Genomic DNA, 20,228 nt, shown 5'->3' with positions numbered 1-20,228 from the left:
CCCATTATTGATGACCCATGTCCATCGGTCCCATTATTGATGACCTATGTTAATCGGCCCCATTATTGATGACCCATGTCCATCGGTCCCATTATTGATGACCCATGTCTATCGGTCCCATTATTGATGACCCATGTCATCGGTCCCATTATTGATGACCCATGTCCATCGGTCCCAATATTGATGACCCATGTCCATCAGTCCCATTATTGATGACCCATGTCCATCGGTCCCATTATTGATGACCCATGTCCATCGGTCCCATTATTGATGATGACCCATGTCCATCGGTCCCATTATTGATGACTCATGTCCATCGGTCCCATTATTGATGACCCATGTCCATCAGTCCCATTATTGATGACTCATGTCCATTGGTCCCATTATTGATGATGACCCATGTCCATCTGTCCCATAATTGATGACTCATGTCCATCGGTCCCATTATTGATGATGACCCATGTCCATCTATCCCATTATTGATGATGACCCATGTCCATCAGTCCCATTATTGATGACCTATGTCCATCGGTCCCATTATTGATGACCCATGTCCATCGACCCCATTATTGATAACCCATGTCCATCACTCCCATTATTGATGACCCATGTCCATCGGTCCCATTATTGATGATGACCCATGTCCATCGGTCCCTTTATTGATGATGACCCATGTCCATCAGTCCCATTATTGATGACCCATGTCCATCGGTCCCATTGTTGATGATGACCCATGTCCATTGGTCCCATCAGGTCGCATTCCTTCCTAAATGTCTGATCTTGAGAACCTCTGATAAGATTTGGTTTGTATTTACTAGTGGTGAGATTTGGTTTCTGTAAAACAATCTATCAATTACTTTGAGTGATATTGTCAAATGAAAGATACAAAGAATATGAGTACTCAGTTACTATTAGGAAGTTAAGTGTGGATATAACTCCAGATGAATATCTTTTTTGAAAACTTGTGTAAGTAAAGATATAGTTGTGGAGACTTGTGGTACTGTATTAAATATCATTATGTTTATTTTCCAGTCTCTGGAGTATGAGTATGAAGCAGAAATGGAAGAAAGTTACAGACAAAACATGTTCAAGAGTTTTAAAAAGACCATAGATGATGGCTTCTTTGCTTTCATCATTTTGGACGCTGTAAATGACCGTTGTAAGCAGTTCGAGGAGTTTTGGAGTTATGCTAAATCCAAAGGTTTCCAGGTAAGATTTATATGTTAGGACAAAAGGATAAGACAATGTGTGCTTATCTTTTTGTGTTAAGTTTTGAATTTTAAATATTGATGATTTAACATGAATTCCAACTCTTTCATTTGAAGTTTAATGTTGTATGTTTAAGAGTGTCGATGACCAATAATCTATATTTCAGGTCTACATTGCTGATATCCAAGGTGATGTAGCTACATGTGCCAAACGAAACACACATAAAAGATCAATAAAGGAATTAGAAAAAGTAAGTAGCAGGGCTTAATTTACACTGATTCACTCCAAACTAAAATCGGCTCATTTTACACATTTGTCAATATGAAGACCAAATTAAGACAATAAAGCTAAGAAATATCCTGATGTTTTAGGCCCTTAGTAACACTGACTTGTCCTAAATGGACAAGACAGCTGTAGGATGCAGTTTAATTCATTGTTTGGCTCTTTTATATCTTATATGAATTTATGTTAAAAGGTGCAATTTACTTGTTTGTCGTTTGTAAAATCCTTGTTTGTAGAGTGGGAAAATGTAATAAAGATATGAAATGAAATTATGAACTTTTCATGTTGAGCAAAATTTGTGTTTTATCTGTAACAGATTAAAAGGAAGTGGGAAGAAACACCACGTCATTATCTACGATTGGACATTCGGTCACTATTACAGGAAGTGTCTATTACAGATGTAAGTACCTTGATGTCTTTGTTACTATGGCTACTTGGTCTTGTACTGTCCTCAGTATTGTCGTCTTTATGTTACCATGGTTACTTCGGTCTTGTACTCTCCCCTTTTATTTCATACTAATACACAATGCACTTTACAGTTGGTAGAAGATGTTCTTTCAATAACTATTTTAGACAAGGTCATATATATGTATATATCTTCACAGTTTAGTGTAAACTTTACAATTGTAGCTTTGGGATTGCTAAGGGAGTTCTGAGACAATCGTTGTTTGAGTCAAAGGGCATGTCCCTTTACACAGGAGTGTAAAAATCCACTAGCCTGATGCCGAGTTTTCTATATGATAAACAAAAATTACTGAGAAGGTAATACTGGCCTTCAAAATAACAGTAAAATCAGTACTTTTTATTTGACGTAACATTTTGGTGAATAGACAAAGTTGGCAAAAAGCTTGCTGAAGTAAATCGTTGTTTCAGGCCAGTGGATTTTAGTAGGATGTTAGCCTTAGGCTTGTGCATTGAAAAAATACTTTACACTCTTTGAGTTTACAAGTTGTATGAAGCTCTGTTGTCAGTACATTATATCATTACAGTAAAGGGAAATTCTAGGCCTGACCTTATGCAAGTAATGTTATTATAATGATAGGTATTATAGGTAACTATTTGGTGTTATCCTAATTATGGGTAATTAAAAGGTATCTCTTCCCCACCATCACCCCATCTAACCCTGATAGGAGTTGAAGAAACCTTAGTACAAGACTTCTGTATCAATTTAAGTAATTTGGGGATAAGACCACAGTTGACTTCATCAGTTGAGGGAATGGCCAGGGTTGACTTTTTATCATTTGTTCATGAGCATGCTCTGTTATGAATTTATGAATTGTTTTTAAAAGGTTGAAATGGAGGATGAGGTACATGAGACAGGTGAGAAAAGGAAGTCTTCAGTAGGAGAGGAAGAGGATGAAGCTGTTGATAACAGGTTTGGAGGGGTAAGTACTATATCTGACAGTGCTTTCTGTTGTTGTTACTGTGTCCTAACATCAGTTTCTTTACAGTACTTGTCCTGCTGTGTAGAGTAGGGGCATGTGGCGAATAGTGACTCCATGTCAGCTGGTAAGGTAAGTCATGTCATGTTGGCAGTTCTCTTGTTACAGAACAAATGAGAGGAGGAACACTTCTGTGATATAGTCGTGTGGTGGGGGAGGGACAGTTTTCTTCTTGTTACAGAACAAATGAGTAGAACACTTCCGTGATATAGTTGGGGGTGAATGAGAGGAACACTTCTGTGATATAGTTGGGGGTGAATGAGAGGAACACTTCTTTGATATAGTCGTGGGGTGGGGGAGGGACAGTTTTCTTCTTGTTACAGAACAAATGAGTGGAACACTTCTGTGATATAGTCGTGGGGTGGGGGAGGGACAGTTTTCTTCTTGTTACAGAACAAATGAGTGGAACACTTCCGTGATATAGTTGGGGGTGAATGAGAGGAACACTTCTGTGATATAGTCGTGGGGTGGGGGAGGGACAGTTTTCTTCTTGTTACAGAACAAATGAGTGGAACACTTCCGTGATATAGTTGGGGGTGAATGAGAGGAACACTTCTGTGATATAGTCGTGTGGTGGGGGAGGGACAGTTTTCTTCTTGTTACAGAACAAATGAGTGGAACACTTCCGTGATATAGTCGTGGGGTGGGGGAGGGACAGTTTTCTTCTTGTTACAGAACAAATGAGTGGAACACTTCCGTGATATAGTTGGGGGTGAATGAGAGGAACACTTCTGTGATATAGTCGTGTGGTGGGGGAGGGACAGTTTTCTTCTTGTTACAGAACAAATGAGTGGAACACTTCTGTGATATAGTCGTGGGGTGGGGGAGGGACAGTTTTCTTCTTGTTACAGAACAAATGAGTGGAACACTTCTGTGATATAGTCGTGGGGTGGGGGAGGGACAGTTTTCTTCTTGTTACAGAACAAATGTGTGGAACACTTCTGTGATATAGTATATAGTCGTGGGGTGGGGGAGGGACAGTTTTCTTCTTGTTACAGAACAAATGAGTGGAACACTTCCGTGATATAGTTGGGGGTGAATGAGAGGAACACTTCTTTGATATAGTCGTGGGGTGGGGGAGGGACAGTTTTCTTCTTGTTACAGAACAAATGAGTGGAACACTTAGTTGAAATAGTGGGGGGGGAATGAGAGGAACACTTCTGTGATATAGTCGTGTGGTGGGGGAGGGACAGTTTTCTTCTTGTTACAGAACAAATGAGTGGAACACTTCTGTGATATAGTCGTGTGGTGGGGGAGGGACAGTTTTCTTCTTGTTACAGAACAAATGAGTGGAAAACTTCTGTGATATAGTCGTGGGGTGGGGGAGGGACAGTTTTCTTCTTGTTACAGAACAAATGTGTGGAACACTTCTGTGATATAGTCGTGGGGTGGGGGAGGGACAGTTTTCTTCTTGTTACAGAACAAATGAGTGGAACACTTCTGTGATATAGTCGTGGGGTGGGGGAGGGACAGTTTTCTTCTTGTTACAGAACAAATGAGTGGAACACTTCTGTGATATAGTTGGGGGTGAATGAGAGGAACACTTCTGTGATATAGTCGTGTGGTGGGGGAGGGACAGTTTTCTTCTTGTTACAGAACAAATGAGTGGAACACTTCTGTGATATAGTCGTGGGGTGGGGGAGGGACAGTTTTCTTCTTGTTACAGAACAAATGAGTGGAACACTTCTGTGATATAGTCGTGGGGTGGGGGAGGGACAGTTTTCTTCTTGTTACAGAACAAATGAGTGTGATATAGTCGTGGGGTGAACACTTCTGTGATATAGTCGTGTGGTGGGGGAGGGACAGTTTTCTTCTTGTTACAGAACAAATGAGTGGAACACTTCTGTGATATAGTCGTGGGGTGGGGGAGGGACAGTTTTCTTCTTGTTACAGAACAAATGAGTGGAACACTTCTGTGATATAGTTGGGGGTGAATGAGAACAAATGGAACACTTCTGTGATATAGTCGTGGGGTGGGGGAGGGACAGTTTTCTTCTTGTTACAGAACAAATGAGTGGAACACTTCTGTGATATAGTCGTGGGGTGGGGGAGGGACAGTTTTCTTCTTGTTACAGAACAAATGTGTGGAACACTTCTGTGATATAGTCGGGGTGGGGAGAAGGAGCAGTTTTCTTCTTGTTACAGAACAAATGAGTGGAACACTTCTGTGATATAGTCGGGGGGTGGGGGAGGAACAGTTTTCTTCTTGTTACAGAACAAATGAGTGGAACACTTCTGTGATATAGTCGTGGGGTGGGGGAGGGACAGTTTTCTTCTTGTTACAGAACAAATGTGTGGAACACTTCTGTGATATAGTCGTGGGGTGGGGGAGGGACAGTTTTCTTCTTGTTACAGAACAAATGTGTGGAACACTTCTGTGATATAGTCGTGGGGTGGGGGAGGGACAGTTTTCTTCTTGTTACAGAACAAATGAGTGGAACACTTCCGTGATATAGTTGGGGGTGAATGAGAGAAACACTTCTTTGATATAGTCGTGGGGTGGGGGAGGGACAGTTTTCTTCTTGTTACAGAACAAATGAGTGGAACACTTCCGTGATATAATTGGCGGTGGCAGTACTTTTAATTTTACCAAGAGATGTAAGCATTTGTGATGTCAGTCTAAATTGATGGCAATTACTCCAGCCAGAATTACCAACTTTTGTAGTCCTGAAAATAATGAGTTTTTTCTGTCAGTGGTTTACCTGTAATGTCAATGAGATAATATGGTCAAACACTAAGTTATGATAAGAGGAGGATTATAGTGAGGGAATGTTAAAGTCCTATTTAAGTGAATGTAGTTGTTAAGGCAGATGGTTATCCACTTAATTCCTTATGGAAGCAATCAATAGTAAACCCTACAGAAATTGAGGAACACTTCTTGATCAGTACAAAGGAATGCATAGTAAAAGCAGATAGCTGATTTCAGATCACCTTAACCAAAGGTTCATTATAACTCAATTTCCATTACCTTTTTTCTATAGTCATTGTTGAATGGCTTTTCACATTTTTAGCTTTTTCTCAAGAACTGCTGGTCTTATTCAAACCAAATGCATTGATCACCAGCATAAACACCTGAACTGGCATAGAAATTAAAAATGTTGTCAAACAAATCAGCACACTTGTCTTAGTGCAGCATATAGGTTATTTAGTGACAATTAAATTTCTTTTTTGAGGAAATTTGACTTCCCAGAAAAGAAAGCTGTAAACATTGAGATTTCAATTCTATGTTCCTTGAACTCAGTTGGCTGTCAAGGACCATTAGGTCTCTTGATATGATTGAGAGATGGATCTTCACCATAGACTGACATTATCAACTGACCTAATCAGTAGTCAGATAAAATTACTGAGGAGAAATATGTTTTCATTAGTGTATCATTAAATGATGAGCATGCAATAGAGCAGTGTCAGCACAGAAATCCTTTTTATCCTGCTACTGACATGGCCATTGTTGGAATACACCTGCCACATGTATGTTTGCTGTATTCAGCAACAGCTGTATTTTAATATGTGTGTTAATTTGACAGAATTACTTTCTGAAATTACTTCAAATTTATGTTGAACAATAAAAATAACTATTGAAGTAAGTGATTGTCAATGTTATAATGAACAAGTTTATTTACAACGGGGTACAAAAAATGTTCCTCGCAGCTAAAGAAGTCAGTGATGATCAGGTGTCTTCTTGTTATACTGTGATTAGTCTACAAGATACTGACACCAATAGATCTGGTGCCTTAAACCAATGGTGTAGAAACATATACTACTACTAAATGTTACCACTCTTTATAATAGCACACACTTTATGAAACTGCTGGCAGATTATATTTATAGCTAGTATGTACTGACACTTGTTTTCAAGAGGTCCAGTTTTTGTAATTTTAGAAACTGCAAAAATAGATATCTTGAAAATAATGTATTTAAAGAAGAGATTGGTATGAAAATAATGTAATGAAAATAATGTATTTAAAGAAGAGTTTGGTATGTTACATAATGTCGATGAAAATGACATCCTCTTTACATTGATCTGTTTGTTGATTAATTCCCTGGAAATTTGATCCATTGAATCTCAGTACCAACATAAAACCTTGTCTTAAACCATTTTACTTAATGAAGTATCATGGTCTTTTGATACATTGGGATTTACAGTTGATCAATTTTCTGAAGAATCTAGCTTTCAGATTTTTAGCTTTGTTAATCAGAATTTGTTTGCTACTAACACCACTTTTGATGTACAGAGTCTCTGATTTTAAATGAAGGCCGTCATGCTTACTCCGTTTCTGAGTAATACTAACCGCTATATTAAGTTCTACTTGGTCACCTTAAAACCTGTCTTCCTATTGAAACTTTATAGACTCTATGAGTTCATTCTTGCTCTGTAAAATACCTTTAATGACATGCTGTCATGGATGACCCTTGTCCTACAGGCTCAGTAACCTCATCCTTTAAAACTCTTCTGTATAAGAGAATTCTCCTTGAAAACTACACAAGAGTAAGAGATTGTTCAAGAGACCTTAATGGAATCCTAAACAAAATCTTTCTGATGAAATACAGGATGCTCTATATGTTGAGATTTGTATATGTCACCCTTTTGATTTAAAAATCCAATGATGGTGTGTAGTGTAGAAGTCTGTAATAGCAACTACATTTTCATATTTGATGCAAATAGTCAGCAGCACTCATTTTTAAAAACTCACCCTATTATTTTTCTTCCCCTCTCCTTACATGGAGTTATCTCCCTTTTGCCATGCTACCTCCAACAGATACCCTTGATTGATGTGACTGCTTTATTCACGTCCACTTGATGGTGAGTCACATGATTTATTTGACCATTTTCCATCATAAACTGATGGTAGGTAATAACATGTTTAATTTATCATACAAACATATATGATCTTTTTCAGGGCTTTCATAGCCTATGCTTGTTGCCCAATTTTTTTTGTCAGTAAAATCATGACAATTGAGTATTGAGAAATGAAATCTTCTTCTGTAAATCTAGTCACTAGAGAGTGTATTATTGTTGATATCATGGTAAAAGTTAATTTTGTCACAAATGTCTTTGATGAAGAAACATTTTATACTCTTTACATCTATATCTATACCTTATAGAGACATCTACTCCTAAATGTTATTAAGGAGGAATGTTTCAGTATCAGATAAATCCCTTTTATATGTGCATAATACATGAACTCCAAACATTGCAACATGCAACATACTTGATGAAGACACTTGGAATATCAAATAGATGCACTGTAGATTGCCACAAATGTCCTCTGTAAGGAAACTTGTGACTACAAAGGAATGCACTATAGATTGTCATAAGCATTCTCTCTGAGGAAACTTGTAATATCAAATTAACACTTTAGATTGCCACAAAGTCCTCAGTGAGGAAACTTGTAGTATCAAATAAGCACTTTAGATTGCCACAAAGTCCTCAGTGAGGAAATTTGTAATATCAAATTAACACTTTAGATTGCCACAAAGTCCTCAGTGAGGAAACTTGTAGTTTCAAATAAGCACTTTAGATTGCCACAAAGTCCTCAGTGAGGAAACTTGTAATATCAAATTAACACTTTAGATTGCCACAAAGTCCTTTGTGAGGAAACTTGTAGTTTCAAATAAGCACTTTAGATTGCCACAAAGTCCTCAGTGAGGAAACTTGTAATATCAAATTAACACTTTAGATTGCCACAAAGTCCTCAGTGAGGAAACTTGTGACTACAAAGGAATGCACTATAGATTGTCATAAGCATTCTCTCTGAGGAAACTTGTAATATCAAATTAACACTTTAGATTGCCACAAAGTCCTCAGTGAGGAAACTTGTAGTATCAAATAAGCACTTTAGATTGCCACAAAGTCCTCAGTGAGGAAATTTGTAATATCAAATTAACACTTTAGATTGCCACAAAGTCCTTTGTGAGGAAACTTGTAGTTTCAAATAAGCACTTTAGATTGCCACAAAGTCCTCAGTGAGGAAACTTGTAATATCAAATTAACACTTTAGATTGCCACAAAGTCCTCAGTGAGGAAACTTGTAGTTTCAAATAAGCACTTTAGATTGCCACAAAGTCCTCAGTGAGAAAACTTGTAGTATCAAATTAGCACTTCAGATTACCACAAAAGTCCTCTTTGAGGAAACTTGTAGTTTCAAATGTAATTGAGGACACTTACAGTCTCAATACATGAACTCTTAAATGTAAGCAGATGTCTCAAATGAGGAGTTTACATGTCTCTAAATGAGCCCAGAATGAATTACTCTCTGTACAGGTGATTTTTGTTAAATATTTATGAATGTATTTAAATATATGTGTGTATTATATAAATCACCACAAGATTGAAAGTATTTTATCATCTTTGGAATCTACTACTCAGGTTTAGGTAATGGTATTTTACTATGAATGAAACATTAAAAAATAATTCTAAATGAGCATTAAGTGATGACAACTTATGCCATTGTTTTAATCTGTGATCAGTCTACAGTAGCAGATCACATATTATTACAAACATTTTATATTTCAGTACGAATTGACCAACATCTTGTCTGAGTTAAGAAAATTATCAATTCATTTCCCCTGAATGTAATACTTATTTCTGTCTGTGTATAAGTAAGCATGAGTTGATGATATCTTAAGGTGAGAATTGTGTGTTCTGATGAATCAAGCTTTAACTCTGAAGCTCTATTTATCAGATTATTTATAGAAGTTGACTTAATATACTATCACCACTTTACCACACACTGACTAGAAAAATGAAAAGTTCTAGTTTTTTTATTTATCTTGGCAGGCACAGTTTAAAGGATATCATTAATGTTAACAGTTACTCTATTAGTAATGACTGTTTTTTGTTATATTTCCATTACCTGTTTTACTTTATGTATATTCTAGTCTTTGATATCGTGTTAGAAAAAAAAAAATTCTTGTTGATACCATCAAGAGCACATCAGATGTTTATACACTAGCATCAACTATAGTTTATAGATGCATATACAATCTTCATTAATCATATTCAATGTTTTAACATCACCTGAAATACCAAAGATTCATTCAGAAAAAAATTAAGTACACACAAACATGATGAAACAGTGTTTCCCACCATAGAGAAGCAGTGTTTGATACACCAAAACAAGGTAATTTATTAGCATTTAACCTTGATTTGAGGTTTTTATTGAAATATGAGATTATAAGTTGATTTTCAAGGTATGTTTCATACATATTTGTGTTGCATTAGGAATTTTTATGATATTTTGCTTGGAATGACATTTATAATGATTTTAAGATGATTAGAAATATGTTAAACAACATCCTTCGTTAAGAGTTGTTTCCCTTTATTCAAGAGACTGAACATTTGTTAACTGTATGTGCAGTCTGATGAATAATTGAGACATCTGTATCAATATTGTTTGTAATATTAAATATCTAGTAGGATCCTTTGTGAAATTCGAAAAAAGAAAAGATTGTGTAATTGGGTAGTAAAACTGTATTTAATATTCTCTGTAGATGTATACATTGGTACATATACTCCCATACATGTTCTTAACATGAAAAAGAAATAGTAGAAATTTACACAAACTATGAATTAAATAAAATGTAAAATATATTTTTAGTTTGACGTACTATGAAATGTATATCGTGATATATGATGAGATTGAGATGTTGGTTTGTTCGTGTCAATGTAAAATATTTCACTTCTCTGTATGTATGTGATGGTCCATCATGTTTGACCTATCAAATATTATAATTTATTCTGTAAAATGATGACTTGATGTTAGGGAACAGTTAAGTTGGTATTTTACCCCAGTAACCCTTTGACTCTGCACCATGGTAATTAGTGTATGCTGTTGATATTTATTCAGAATTATAATCTCCTTTCTGATTATGATACTCGATGTAATGAATTTCATAACTTGCAAATACAGGAATTTATCTGTTGTGTTGTCATACCCTGAGAAAAAATGCATGGATATCCCTGGATTAACCATAGTAATCCTTTGTGTAAGTCTAGAGATATCCAAAATTAATCTCTGTGGGAAGTATGTTGTGGCTCTGATGCCTGTGTTGATATCTTTATGATTTTCTGTAACAAAAATGTTTCTTTCAGTCATGTGTAACATGATACCTGGTATTATACCTAGGGCTATCGTAACCTCAAACAAGTAACAATGTTTAATTCTAGTGATAGAATATTTAAATACTATGTTTTCCATGCATTATGTTTTGGAAGTTAAAAGTACTGTATGTTAACGGTAACCATTGTGACGGCTGTATACGAGACCTGTTGGTATACCGAGCATTCGTAAACGTTATCCTATCATCGCACGGTGAGCAGCATATCAACGTTAATGTCGGTTGATAACATTCAAAAGGAAGTAAATGATTTAATTCTTTTAAGATTGAAAGAAATGCCCGAGTCTTCAAGTTGATATTAGTTACTTTATTTGTATATATTTTATTCTTTAACATCATGAAACAATTGAAAGTAGTCAGTGTTTCAATGGTTTCTGAAATACTTTGACAAATGAAAATGTTTATACAGTTCTGTGCTTACTGTTAATGGTTTTGTTTGGTCTGAAATAAAACATCAGAGACTGTTAAGATTTTTAAGTAAAACTGATGATTCTTTATCCGACAATTTCTCATGTGCATATATTTTTGTTGCTGTATTATCAGGCATACAAGAAAAGCCGCTGGGAGTTAGATACTTCAGAGGAGCATTTAGGTAGGTGTTTGTTATTGTATGACTGTTACATAGACTTGATGAGAGGATAAGGCCTTATGTTTTTATCTCAGACTTGATCAGAAAAAAGACTGAGTCTTGTGTCGTTATTGTTATTGCATGATCATTACATAGACTTGATCATAAAGAGAGCTGACCCTTGTTTCATTATCTCCGACTCAATTGTAAAGAGGACCAAGCCTCGTGTCATTATTTCAGACTCAATTGTATAGAGGACTGAGCCTTGTGTCATTATCTCAGACTCAATTGTAAAGAGGACCATGCCTCTTGTCATTATCTCAGACTCAATTATAAAGAGGACTGAGCCTCATGTTATTATCTCAGACTCAATCGTATAGAGGACCGAGCCTCATGTCATTGATCTCAGACTCAGTCGTAAAGAGGACAAAGCCTCGTGTCATTATCTCGGACTCGATTGTATAGAGAAGCGAGCCTCGTGTCATTATATCGGACTCGATTGTATAGAGAACTGAGTCTCGTGTCATTATCTCAGACTCGGTCGTAATGAGGACGAAGCCTCGTGTCATTATCTCAGACTCGATTGTATAGAGAACTGAGTCTCGTGTCATTATCTCAGACTCTGTCGTAAAGAGGACGAAGCCTCGTGTCATTATCTCAGACTCAATCGAAAGTGGACCGAGCCTCGTGTCATTTTATCAGACTCGATCATAAAGAGGACGAAGCCTCGTGTCATTATCTCAGACTCGATTGTATAGAGAACTGAGTCTCGTGTCATTATCTCAGACTCGATTGTATAGAGAACCGAGCCTCGTGTCATTTTATCAGACTTGATCATAAAGAGGACGAAGCCTTGTGTCATTATCTCAGACTCGATTGTATAGAGAACTGAGTCTCGTGTCATTATCTCAGACTCGATTGTATAGAGAACCGAGCCTCGTGTCATTATCTCAGACTCAGTCGTAAAGAGGACCAAGCCTCATGTCATTATCTCAGACTCAGTCGTAAAGAGGACCAAGCTTCGTGTCATTGATCTCGGGCTCAATTGTAAAGAGGACAGAGCCTCGTGTCATTTATCTCAGACTCAATCGTAAAGAGGACCAAGCCTCGTGTCATTGATCTCAGACTTAGTCGTAAAGAGGACCAAGCCTCATGTCATTATCTCAGACTCAATCGAAAGTGGACCGAGCCTCGTGTCATTTTATCAGACTCGATCATAAAGAGGATGGAGCCTCGTGTCATTATCTTAGAATCGATTGTAAAGAGGACCGAGCTTTGTGTCATTATCTCAGACTCAATCGTAAAGTGGACTGAGCCTCGTGTCATTATCTCAGACTCAATCGTAAAGTGGACCGAGCGTTGTGTCATTATCTCTTTCGAATAGGTATTCCAATAACAAACATTTACTGAACCTTGATATAAAGTCTTTATAAGACATCTACATAAAATATTCACACATTACAGGACAGAAAACAAATTATTTATTTTATTTAGATTAATCACAGTACACCACCTTATTCACATCATGTTGTTTTCAGGTTTTCTTTTGGTTCGGAGAAAAATGTATTCATTAAAAAAAATTTATAGAACAAAAGTTGATAGGATCAGTTAACATAAGTGATTGTAATTTAGGAAAATCATTTGATTCTGGCATGGTTTAAAATACTTGTTCATTCATTATAACAGAATAGCTTTGGTAGAATTCAGCATTATATATTAGATATGTACTTAAATTCTGTTAGATTCTAGTGGAATTGGGAATTTATAACTAAATTCATGCTCATATCTTTCTATATATTTAAACAAATGCTAAATGATGAACTTCTTTATGCTCCTTGTAGATAAACTGGATGGTCTTCGTCATGGCAAACGAAAGCGTTCACCAGACCCAACATCTATGGAAGATTTTCTACAATTAGCAGATGATATTATGTCCCGCCCGTCTGTACCAGGAAAAAAGAGGGTGAGATATATATAACAGTACCTATTAAACAATAAATTTAATGAACTGGACATATAAGGTAATATCCAGCTATACTTTATCAATTCACTTCAGAATAATCTTACATTTTGGAATGTTGTTTTCCTTATTGAGTTGATCAAGTTTAATTTATTATTAGGTTTTTGTGTCCAATTCTAAATTTGTGTTAAAGTGCTATTCACCTGTGTATCACTGTTTTGCAATGCTTTCTTACAGTAAAGAGTGATTTGAATTTTAGGTTCAGTGGGCTGATATTGAGGAGCGTAAAAACCAGTCTCGACGGCGTGAGATTGGATTTGTTGTTGGTCAAACACAGCAGGATTGGGAGAGAATCACAGACCATTCATTTGCTGACCGTCAACTAAATCAAACAAAATACTTCTAGTGGTGTTTTACTATAAGTACAAAGGTAGATATCTGAACACTATAAGTGTATGGAAATAAAGAGAAAGGAGTTTGTCTTGTGATTATTTTTGTAAACGCCAGCCGATATAGATTGCCTCGGGAAAATATACAATTGTATTAAGTTAATAAGTAACATAAGTGTGAAGACGACTGATATAATGCGTTTAATCGATTTGAACTTTGAAAACAAAGAAAAGAAAATGAAAAACAAACATTTGTCTTTTGTTTCGTTTCATTTTCGGTTTTTGTTTTTGTACGAGATCACCTGCTGTATGAGGTAAGCTTAAACAATCATAAAAATCATCAAAAACTCAAAATCTGAGCTGAAAGCTGTTAGTGGGTGTTTCAGTTTGAACCTCGCTAATGTGATGTTACTTATTTTGCCCAACATATTTAACCAGAAATATCGGAAGAAACATTTATTTTATCCTGTGATTTGGTTTTACCGTACCGCACACTACATGAATCCGTCAGCTGTAATTGTCGTAGACTTTATGCGACAATGATTGTGTTGCTCAGACATTTCGTGACTACTGAACGCTCAGTTATACTAAACATCTCCTGTATGAAGCATGTATTTTGAGATTTTTGATAAAGGTTGGTATCTACTTGAGATTCCTTGTTTTGTTTGGTGAACATCACGAAACAAATTCAAGTAAAATTGAGGACTTTAACCGCAGGTATCATTTGTTTGAAATGTTTTCAACATTGAGTTTAGATAATCTCCATTGTTTGTAAATATGAACTGCTGCTTAAGGAAACATTGCTGACTTATCATCTGCTGTGCAGCGTTATTGCAGTAGAGGTTTATAAATATGTTATATAACTCTGATAATGTTGTATGTATCGAGATCACAGTGGGTGTCCCCCAGCGCCTGATACACTGGCCGCCTTTCTCAATCCCCTGGATACAAAACATATGTTACTGATGGCTATCTTTCACTTAATCTGGGGAATTTTCACTTGTTTATACCTGATTTATTTGATTATCTGTGGAAGATTTGAAATATATATAGTGATAGCTAATGTTTTATGATGACTGTGAGCTTGCAGTCTTGAGGCAGGCTTTGAACCATGTAATCGTGGCTGTTATTCAAATTAGTGGAGACAGTTATATTCAACAAAATACATGCCTCTTACTTGTCAGGGTTAATATTGCTGTCATTGATGAGGTGTCAGGTTTGAATTTAATGCATTTGTGTGTTGATGGGTGACTTGCTATCCGCCAGGCCTCAGTCTGGCTCTGAAGCATTGCCTTGCCAACCAGTTTCACCATGGTAGCATCGTCGCCAGCTAGCCAAATCACTAACTCGATATACCTGTGCACTCTTCTTGCTGAATGATACAAAACAGAGAAAAACAAATACTTAACACAAGATTTTCTCTCAAGTGAATCGGGTTTTATACAGTTAGAACTCCGCAAACGACCACCCAGATGCTTTAAGAATTTACTTTGATGTGAATAAAAAATCATGACTGGAGGCTAGTGGCGTATAGCACAGGCAAAGCACTTTCCCCCGTGTTCAAAATATGTTCAAAATGAAGTCTAAGTCATGCAATAATTGTACATTAAAACATTTATTTCTGACACCAAGATATGAGAATTGACTTTTAAGTTGGTTCCATTGTAGACCTAACATATGGTGTTTAAAATTTAAGTTGACATTTTGAGTTTTGATTAAGGAGAAGTTAGTTTTTGTGAAGCCACTCTGAAGTTGAAGGATTTATGTGAATTTCCGTTCCCTTATATATTGCCACATACTACCTTTCCGATGTCCACATCTTTGTTGTAAAGTCAGTATTATATACCCTCCAAATAATAGATTTCAGTGATTCATTGCAACGTCGTTAGATCGTTGGTGTTTTAAAGACCGAAACCCTCATCAAATCCAGAAGTACTTGAAAAGTCGACACAAGCTTTAGAAAAATGGAGCACTAAAATTTTCTTAAAAAGATTCAAATTAGTCTCATTTGAGTTTATATAAGATTGTCGATGTTTCTTACTTTCGAACGTCGAGTTATCAGTGAGTACTTAGATTCATGTGAGTAATATCATTACTGTGTAGTAGAGCTGTTGACAAGTAGTACCATTTAGTAGCGTAACGTTGAATTAATGTTATAGTGATCGAACATATAACGATTGAGCTATAAATTGAGTGGGAAGTAAAAGTAGTAAGTAATATATTGCCGGAGTATTGTAACTATTGAGAAATATTGGCGGGGTAATACAACTATTGAGTAATATATTGACGAAGTAATACAACTATTGAGTAATGTATTAGCGGAGTAATACAACAATTGAGTAATATATTAGCGGAGTAATAAAACTATTGAGTAATATATTAGCGGAGTAATACAACTTCAGTAATATATTAGCGGAGTAATAGTAATATAACAATTGAGTAATATATTGACGGAGTAATACAATTATTGAGTAATATATTAGCGGAGTAATAGTAATACAACTCTTGAGTAATATATTGGCGGAGTAATACAATTATTGAGTAATATATTAGCGGAGTAATAGTAATACAACTCTTGAGTAATATATTGGCGGAGTAATACAACTATTGAGTAATATATTAGCGGAGTAATACAATTATTGAGTAATATATTGGCGGAGTAATACAACTATTGAGTAATATATTGGCGGAGTAATACAATTATTGAGTAATATATTGGCGGAGTAATACAATTATTTAGTAATATATTGGCAGAGTAATACAACTCTTGAGTAATATATTAGCGGAGTAAAACATCAATTGAGCAAATGCAACATGGGTGGAGTTAATTTGTTCTTACTCAAAAAAGCCGATTAGAATTAGAGTACATGGGATCAATTGATTAAATGCGGTGCAATAGACAATTCGTTACAGAAGGAAACGATTCACACTTGGGTAATACCATTACCGGTAATTGTATCTGAAGTGGCACTTTATAGGGTGTTCCGTGTTTGCAGCTGTGTGTTGAAACATAGGTCCATATGGCTCGTCCATTACTGTCGTTTCAAACACAGCCTTGACGTAGTCGTGTTCGAGAAAGGCCAGAACTTCTTACAGATCTACATAACCACCATTATACTCATAGTGTTTATATACAACGAAACATTGGCCAATTCTAACTTAATAGAAACACCCATGTGTGTCTAGAATTGTTAAACAATTCATCCAATCCCATTTTAGAAATTCCAATTGACTAATATATTTACATTGTTTGTACTTTATGAGAGCTATTAACAAGGTTTGATATAAATATATTCATACAGAATACCGTGAGCTGCAAACGTTTTGTGGAAATAATATTTTGTGACACTCGACAAATTGGAAACATACATGTAATCTGATGGCTCTGGCTAAATGTTGAATTCCTCATTAACGTTACGTACTACTTATCACAGGTGTTACAACCATATCTATGGGAAAGGGATTATCTTCCTCACTAGAAGAATGTGAATGGTGTGTGAGGGAACAATTAAGGAATGCTGTTAGCACACGTAATCTTGTTTGAGGTTTAAACCCTATGCAGTTGTTAATAGAGTGACATGTTTGCAGATTTTGTCTTTTTAATTGATAATGCTCTAAAGAAATGCTTTCACGATATCAATAATTCATCATGTTTCATGTGGGCTTGTTATAAAATACTGAACTTTTGTTAACTATACTTTGAAGTTTGGCTGATCAAACTAACATTGCGGGCGGCGTTATACCAAACGCGCTTCAACACGCTGACGTTTTAATCAAGCGCTGTAACAGATGTGGCTATAGCAGCAGATAGGACATTAATTGATAACCACAAATTAAGCAATTGTTGAGTCTTGAAACTGAAATTGATTTCCTCTTCTATTTGACGTAGGTAAACAAGCTCCCCACACTGCCAGCTCGTGTTAATGTCTGTGGTATTTCACATTGACAGTTTCCCTCATTCTTCACCCCATATACCAGGCTTGTCCATTACTTTATTACCAGCCGATGAAAACTCTTTTTGGGATATCGGTTTCACACTTAAGTTAAATCCCATTCTTATCGTTGCCTACTGTAACTATGTTTATGGAGTGCGTCCCGAAGTAGGCCTGTTTTATGATTGATCGCCATCAAATTAAACAAAAACGTTTCTGTGGTTTCTCACACTGCCATTCACTTGTGTGATTAATTTTGTGTATCAGATTGAATAGCTCTTTCTGAATTTCCTGTGATCTGTACTCCGAAAACATATTTATTTCACATTCTGTATCTAAAAAGAAGTGTAAAAAAGATTTCTGTCGATGAAATAAATTCTAAGTGATAAAAGGATAGCTTGTATTCAAATTATGGGTGACGAACGCAGCATGATACCTTTTCCTGGTTGTATTGAAGATGCATATCCTGTAAATTGAGTATAGATGAGGCCGAATTCCACATAGCGAATGTGGTGTATAGTTCGCGAACGATTGCGTGCGATACTTTCATGGTAAAGAGCCAAATAAAGTACCACTGTTTGGAATGGAGCTTAGGTTTGTAAGATATATAGAATATATCAATTTCCTCACTGTAATGTTATTTCAATGTTCACAGGTTGTGGTTCGTATTAGATCTGCGTCCAGCTCCATGCTGTAGAGAATGACCAGCTCCCTATGGATTCAGTGAAGTGTTCAGTACCGCACGGGTCCAATATTCCGGAGTTATCTGTTGCACTCTAATCTGAATTTAGCTGACCAGATCGTAGATGGAGTTTGTATGAAACAACCGGATGAGAGAAATAAGCATTTTAGAGACTTTTGTAGGCAGTCAAAGACATTAAATCAATTATTGTTGTCATCATGTCATGTCATTTCATGGTGTATTCATGTCGTGTCATCACTTTAAACGGTCTCATGTTTTTAGCATTATGTATTGTGAAGTGAAAAAATGTTTAATTTGAATGATCATGAAATAAGTTATTGTGTTCATTTTGAAATGTTTTGAAATAAAGTCAATAGTTATCGTCCAGTTTTCGTCGACACCTATTGTTTTGGTTTGTTCAGGGCTTTGTGGATTATCATATACCTTATGTGGGCATCACGTGACAAGTCTTATTCAATCCTCTGTTCGTGTCTTGTGTAGTTTATAGAAATAAATTCTCAGCGCCAGAGAAAATACTATTTACATCAAATTATTGTGTTTCACCACCGATTCCTTGTAGCGGTGACCTTTGTAGTCTTGTCCCCCAAAAAATATGTATGAACCAGATTGTGATCCTATCTACTCATAGATCATACATACCACTCATATTTTGAAGTACACACTCCCCAACACTTAGAAGAAATATTATGAAGGTTTATCAACAACAGTACCATGAAGGTCTTCATTTCCATCTCGTCAATTTTAACATTTCCGAAGAAATATCTTTGGTAGTAAGAGAAACGCACTATATCGGTTAAAGGAAACACATTCCATAACTAACTCTACATTATCATCAGACGTGGCCAAATATATTTAATGAAGTGAGATCAATCGTTTCGGTGTCGTTATTATGTATTACACATGTTGATACGGCTACATAGCGGCGGTGACTTCGTGATCTGGTGATGATACCTTCCGTCAGTAAAAGGGAGATGATGCTTGCAATACCTACCATTTTCATATTTGTCAAAATAACTTACTTGATACACAGATTTGAGCACATGTATGACACTTTAAACAATGTGTTCAATTCAACCAAGGTTAAGAGATTTTATTGGACAGTTGAATGTCGAACATATATTTTTGGCTCTAACTCAGAACTCCCGTTGCTTAAAAGTGTCATTCTCGATGATTTGATGTTGAGATGGCAAATTTTTGATAATGAGGCTTGTATCGAATAATAATGTGTCGAAATTATCGTTTATTCCATACATGTTTAAGTGATGTAGAGATCAGAAAATTGATGTTATGGTGTTGTGACAACGAACCTAAAGAAATGAGGATTTTATACAATAGTCCAATTGAGAAAATGTGGAAAAGACCGAGAAAGTTTTTTTTTTTTTTTTTTTTTTGTGAAAACATAAAATAGTATTTAACGCAGTAATACTGAACTAAGATATTTTTCTAACAGCCTGTAGATATAGTAAATGTGTGAAATATTTGATATAGAAAGTAGGAAAAGCAGAAAAAATGACTTATTTATATCGATTTATATCGAACGTTAATCTGTGATTTGAAGAATATACAGAAGAGCGCTGAAACCTGACGACAGCAGAAAGCATGAGGTTGCCATATAGTTAAATAAA

General features: G+C 36.0%; 1 protein-coding gene across 1 annotated transcript; it reads left to right on the top strand.

The window, feature by feature from the left end:
* The first annotated feature begins 1,036 nt into the window (after positions 1 to 1,036).
* Positions 1,037 to 18,969, top strand: LOC132564935 (YLP motif-containing protein 1-like). Its single transcript, XM_060229545.1, has 8 exons — positions 1,037 to 1,209; positions 1,376 to 1,459; positions 1,808 to 1,891; positions 2,781 to 2,876; positions 11,595 to 11,643; positions 13,461 to 13,582; positions 13,839 to 14,009; positions 18,556 to 18,969. The coding sequence occupies exons 1-7, from the start codon at positions 1,060 to 1,062 to the stop codon at positions 13,983 to 13,985; spliced, it is 732 nt and encodes a 243-aa protein (XP_060085528.1). The 5' UTR covers positions 1,037 to 1,059; the 3' UTR covers positions 13,986 to 14,009; positions 18,556 to 18,969.
* The last annotated feature ends 1,259 nt before the right edge of the window (positions 18,970 to 20,228 follow it).

Source organism: Ylistrum balloti, unplaced genomic scaffold, assembly GCF_031769215.1.
Source record: "Ylistrum balloti isolate Yb309-2 unplaced genomic scaffold, AGI_CSIRO_Ybal_v1 Utg373176, whole genome shotgun sequence".
Classification (NCBI taxonomy): Eukaryota; Metazoa; Mollusca; class Bivalvia; order Pectinida; family Pectinidae; genus Ylistrum; species Ylistrum balloti.
This window is presented reverse-complemented; position numbering and strand designations above follow the sequence as displayed.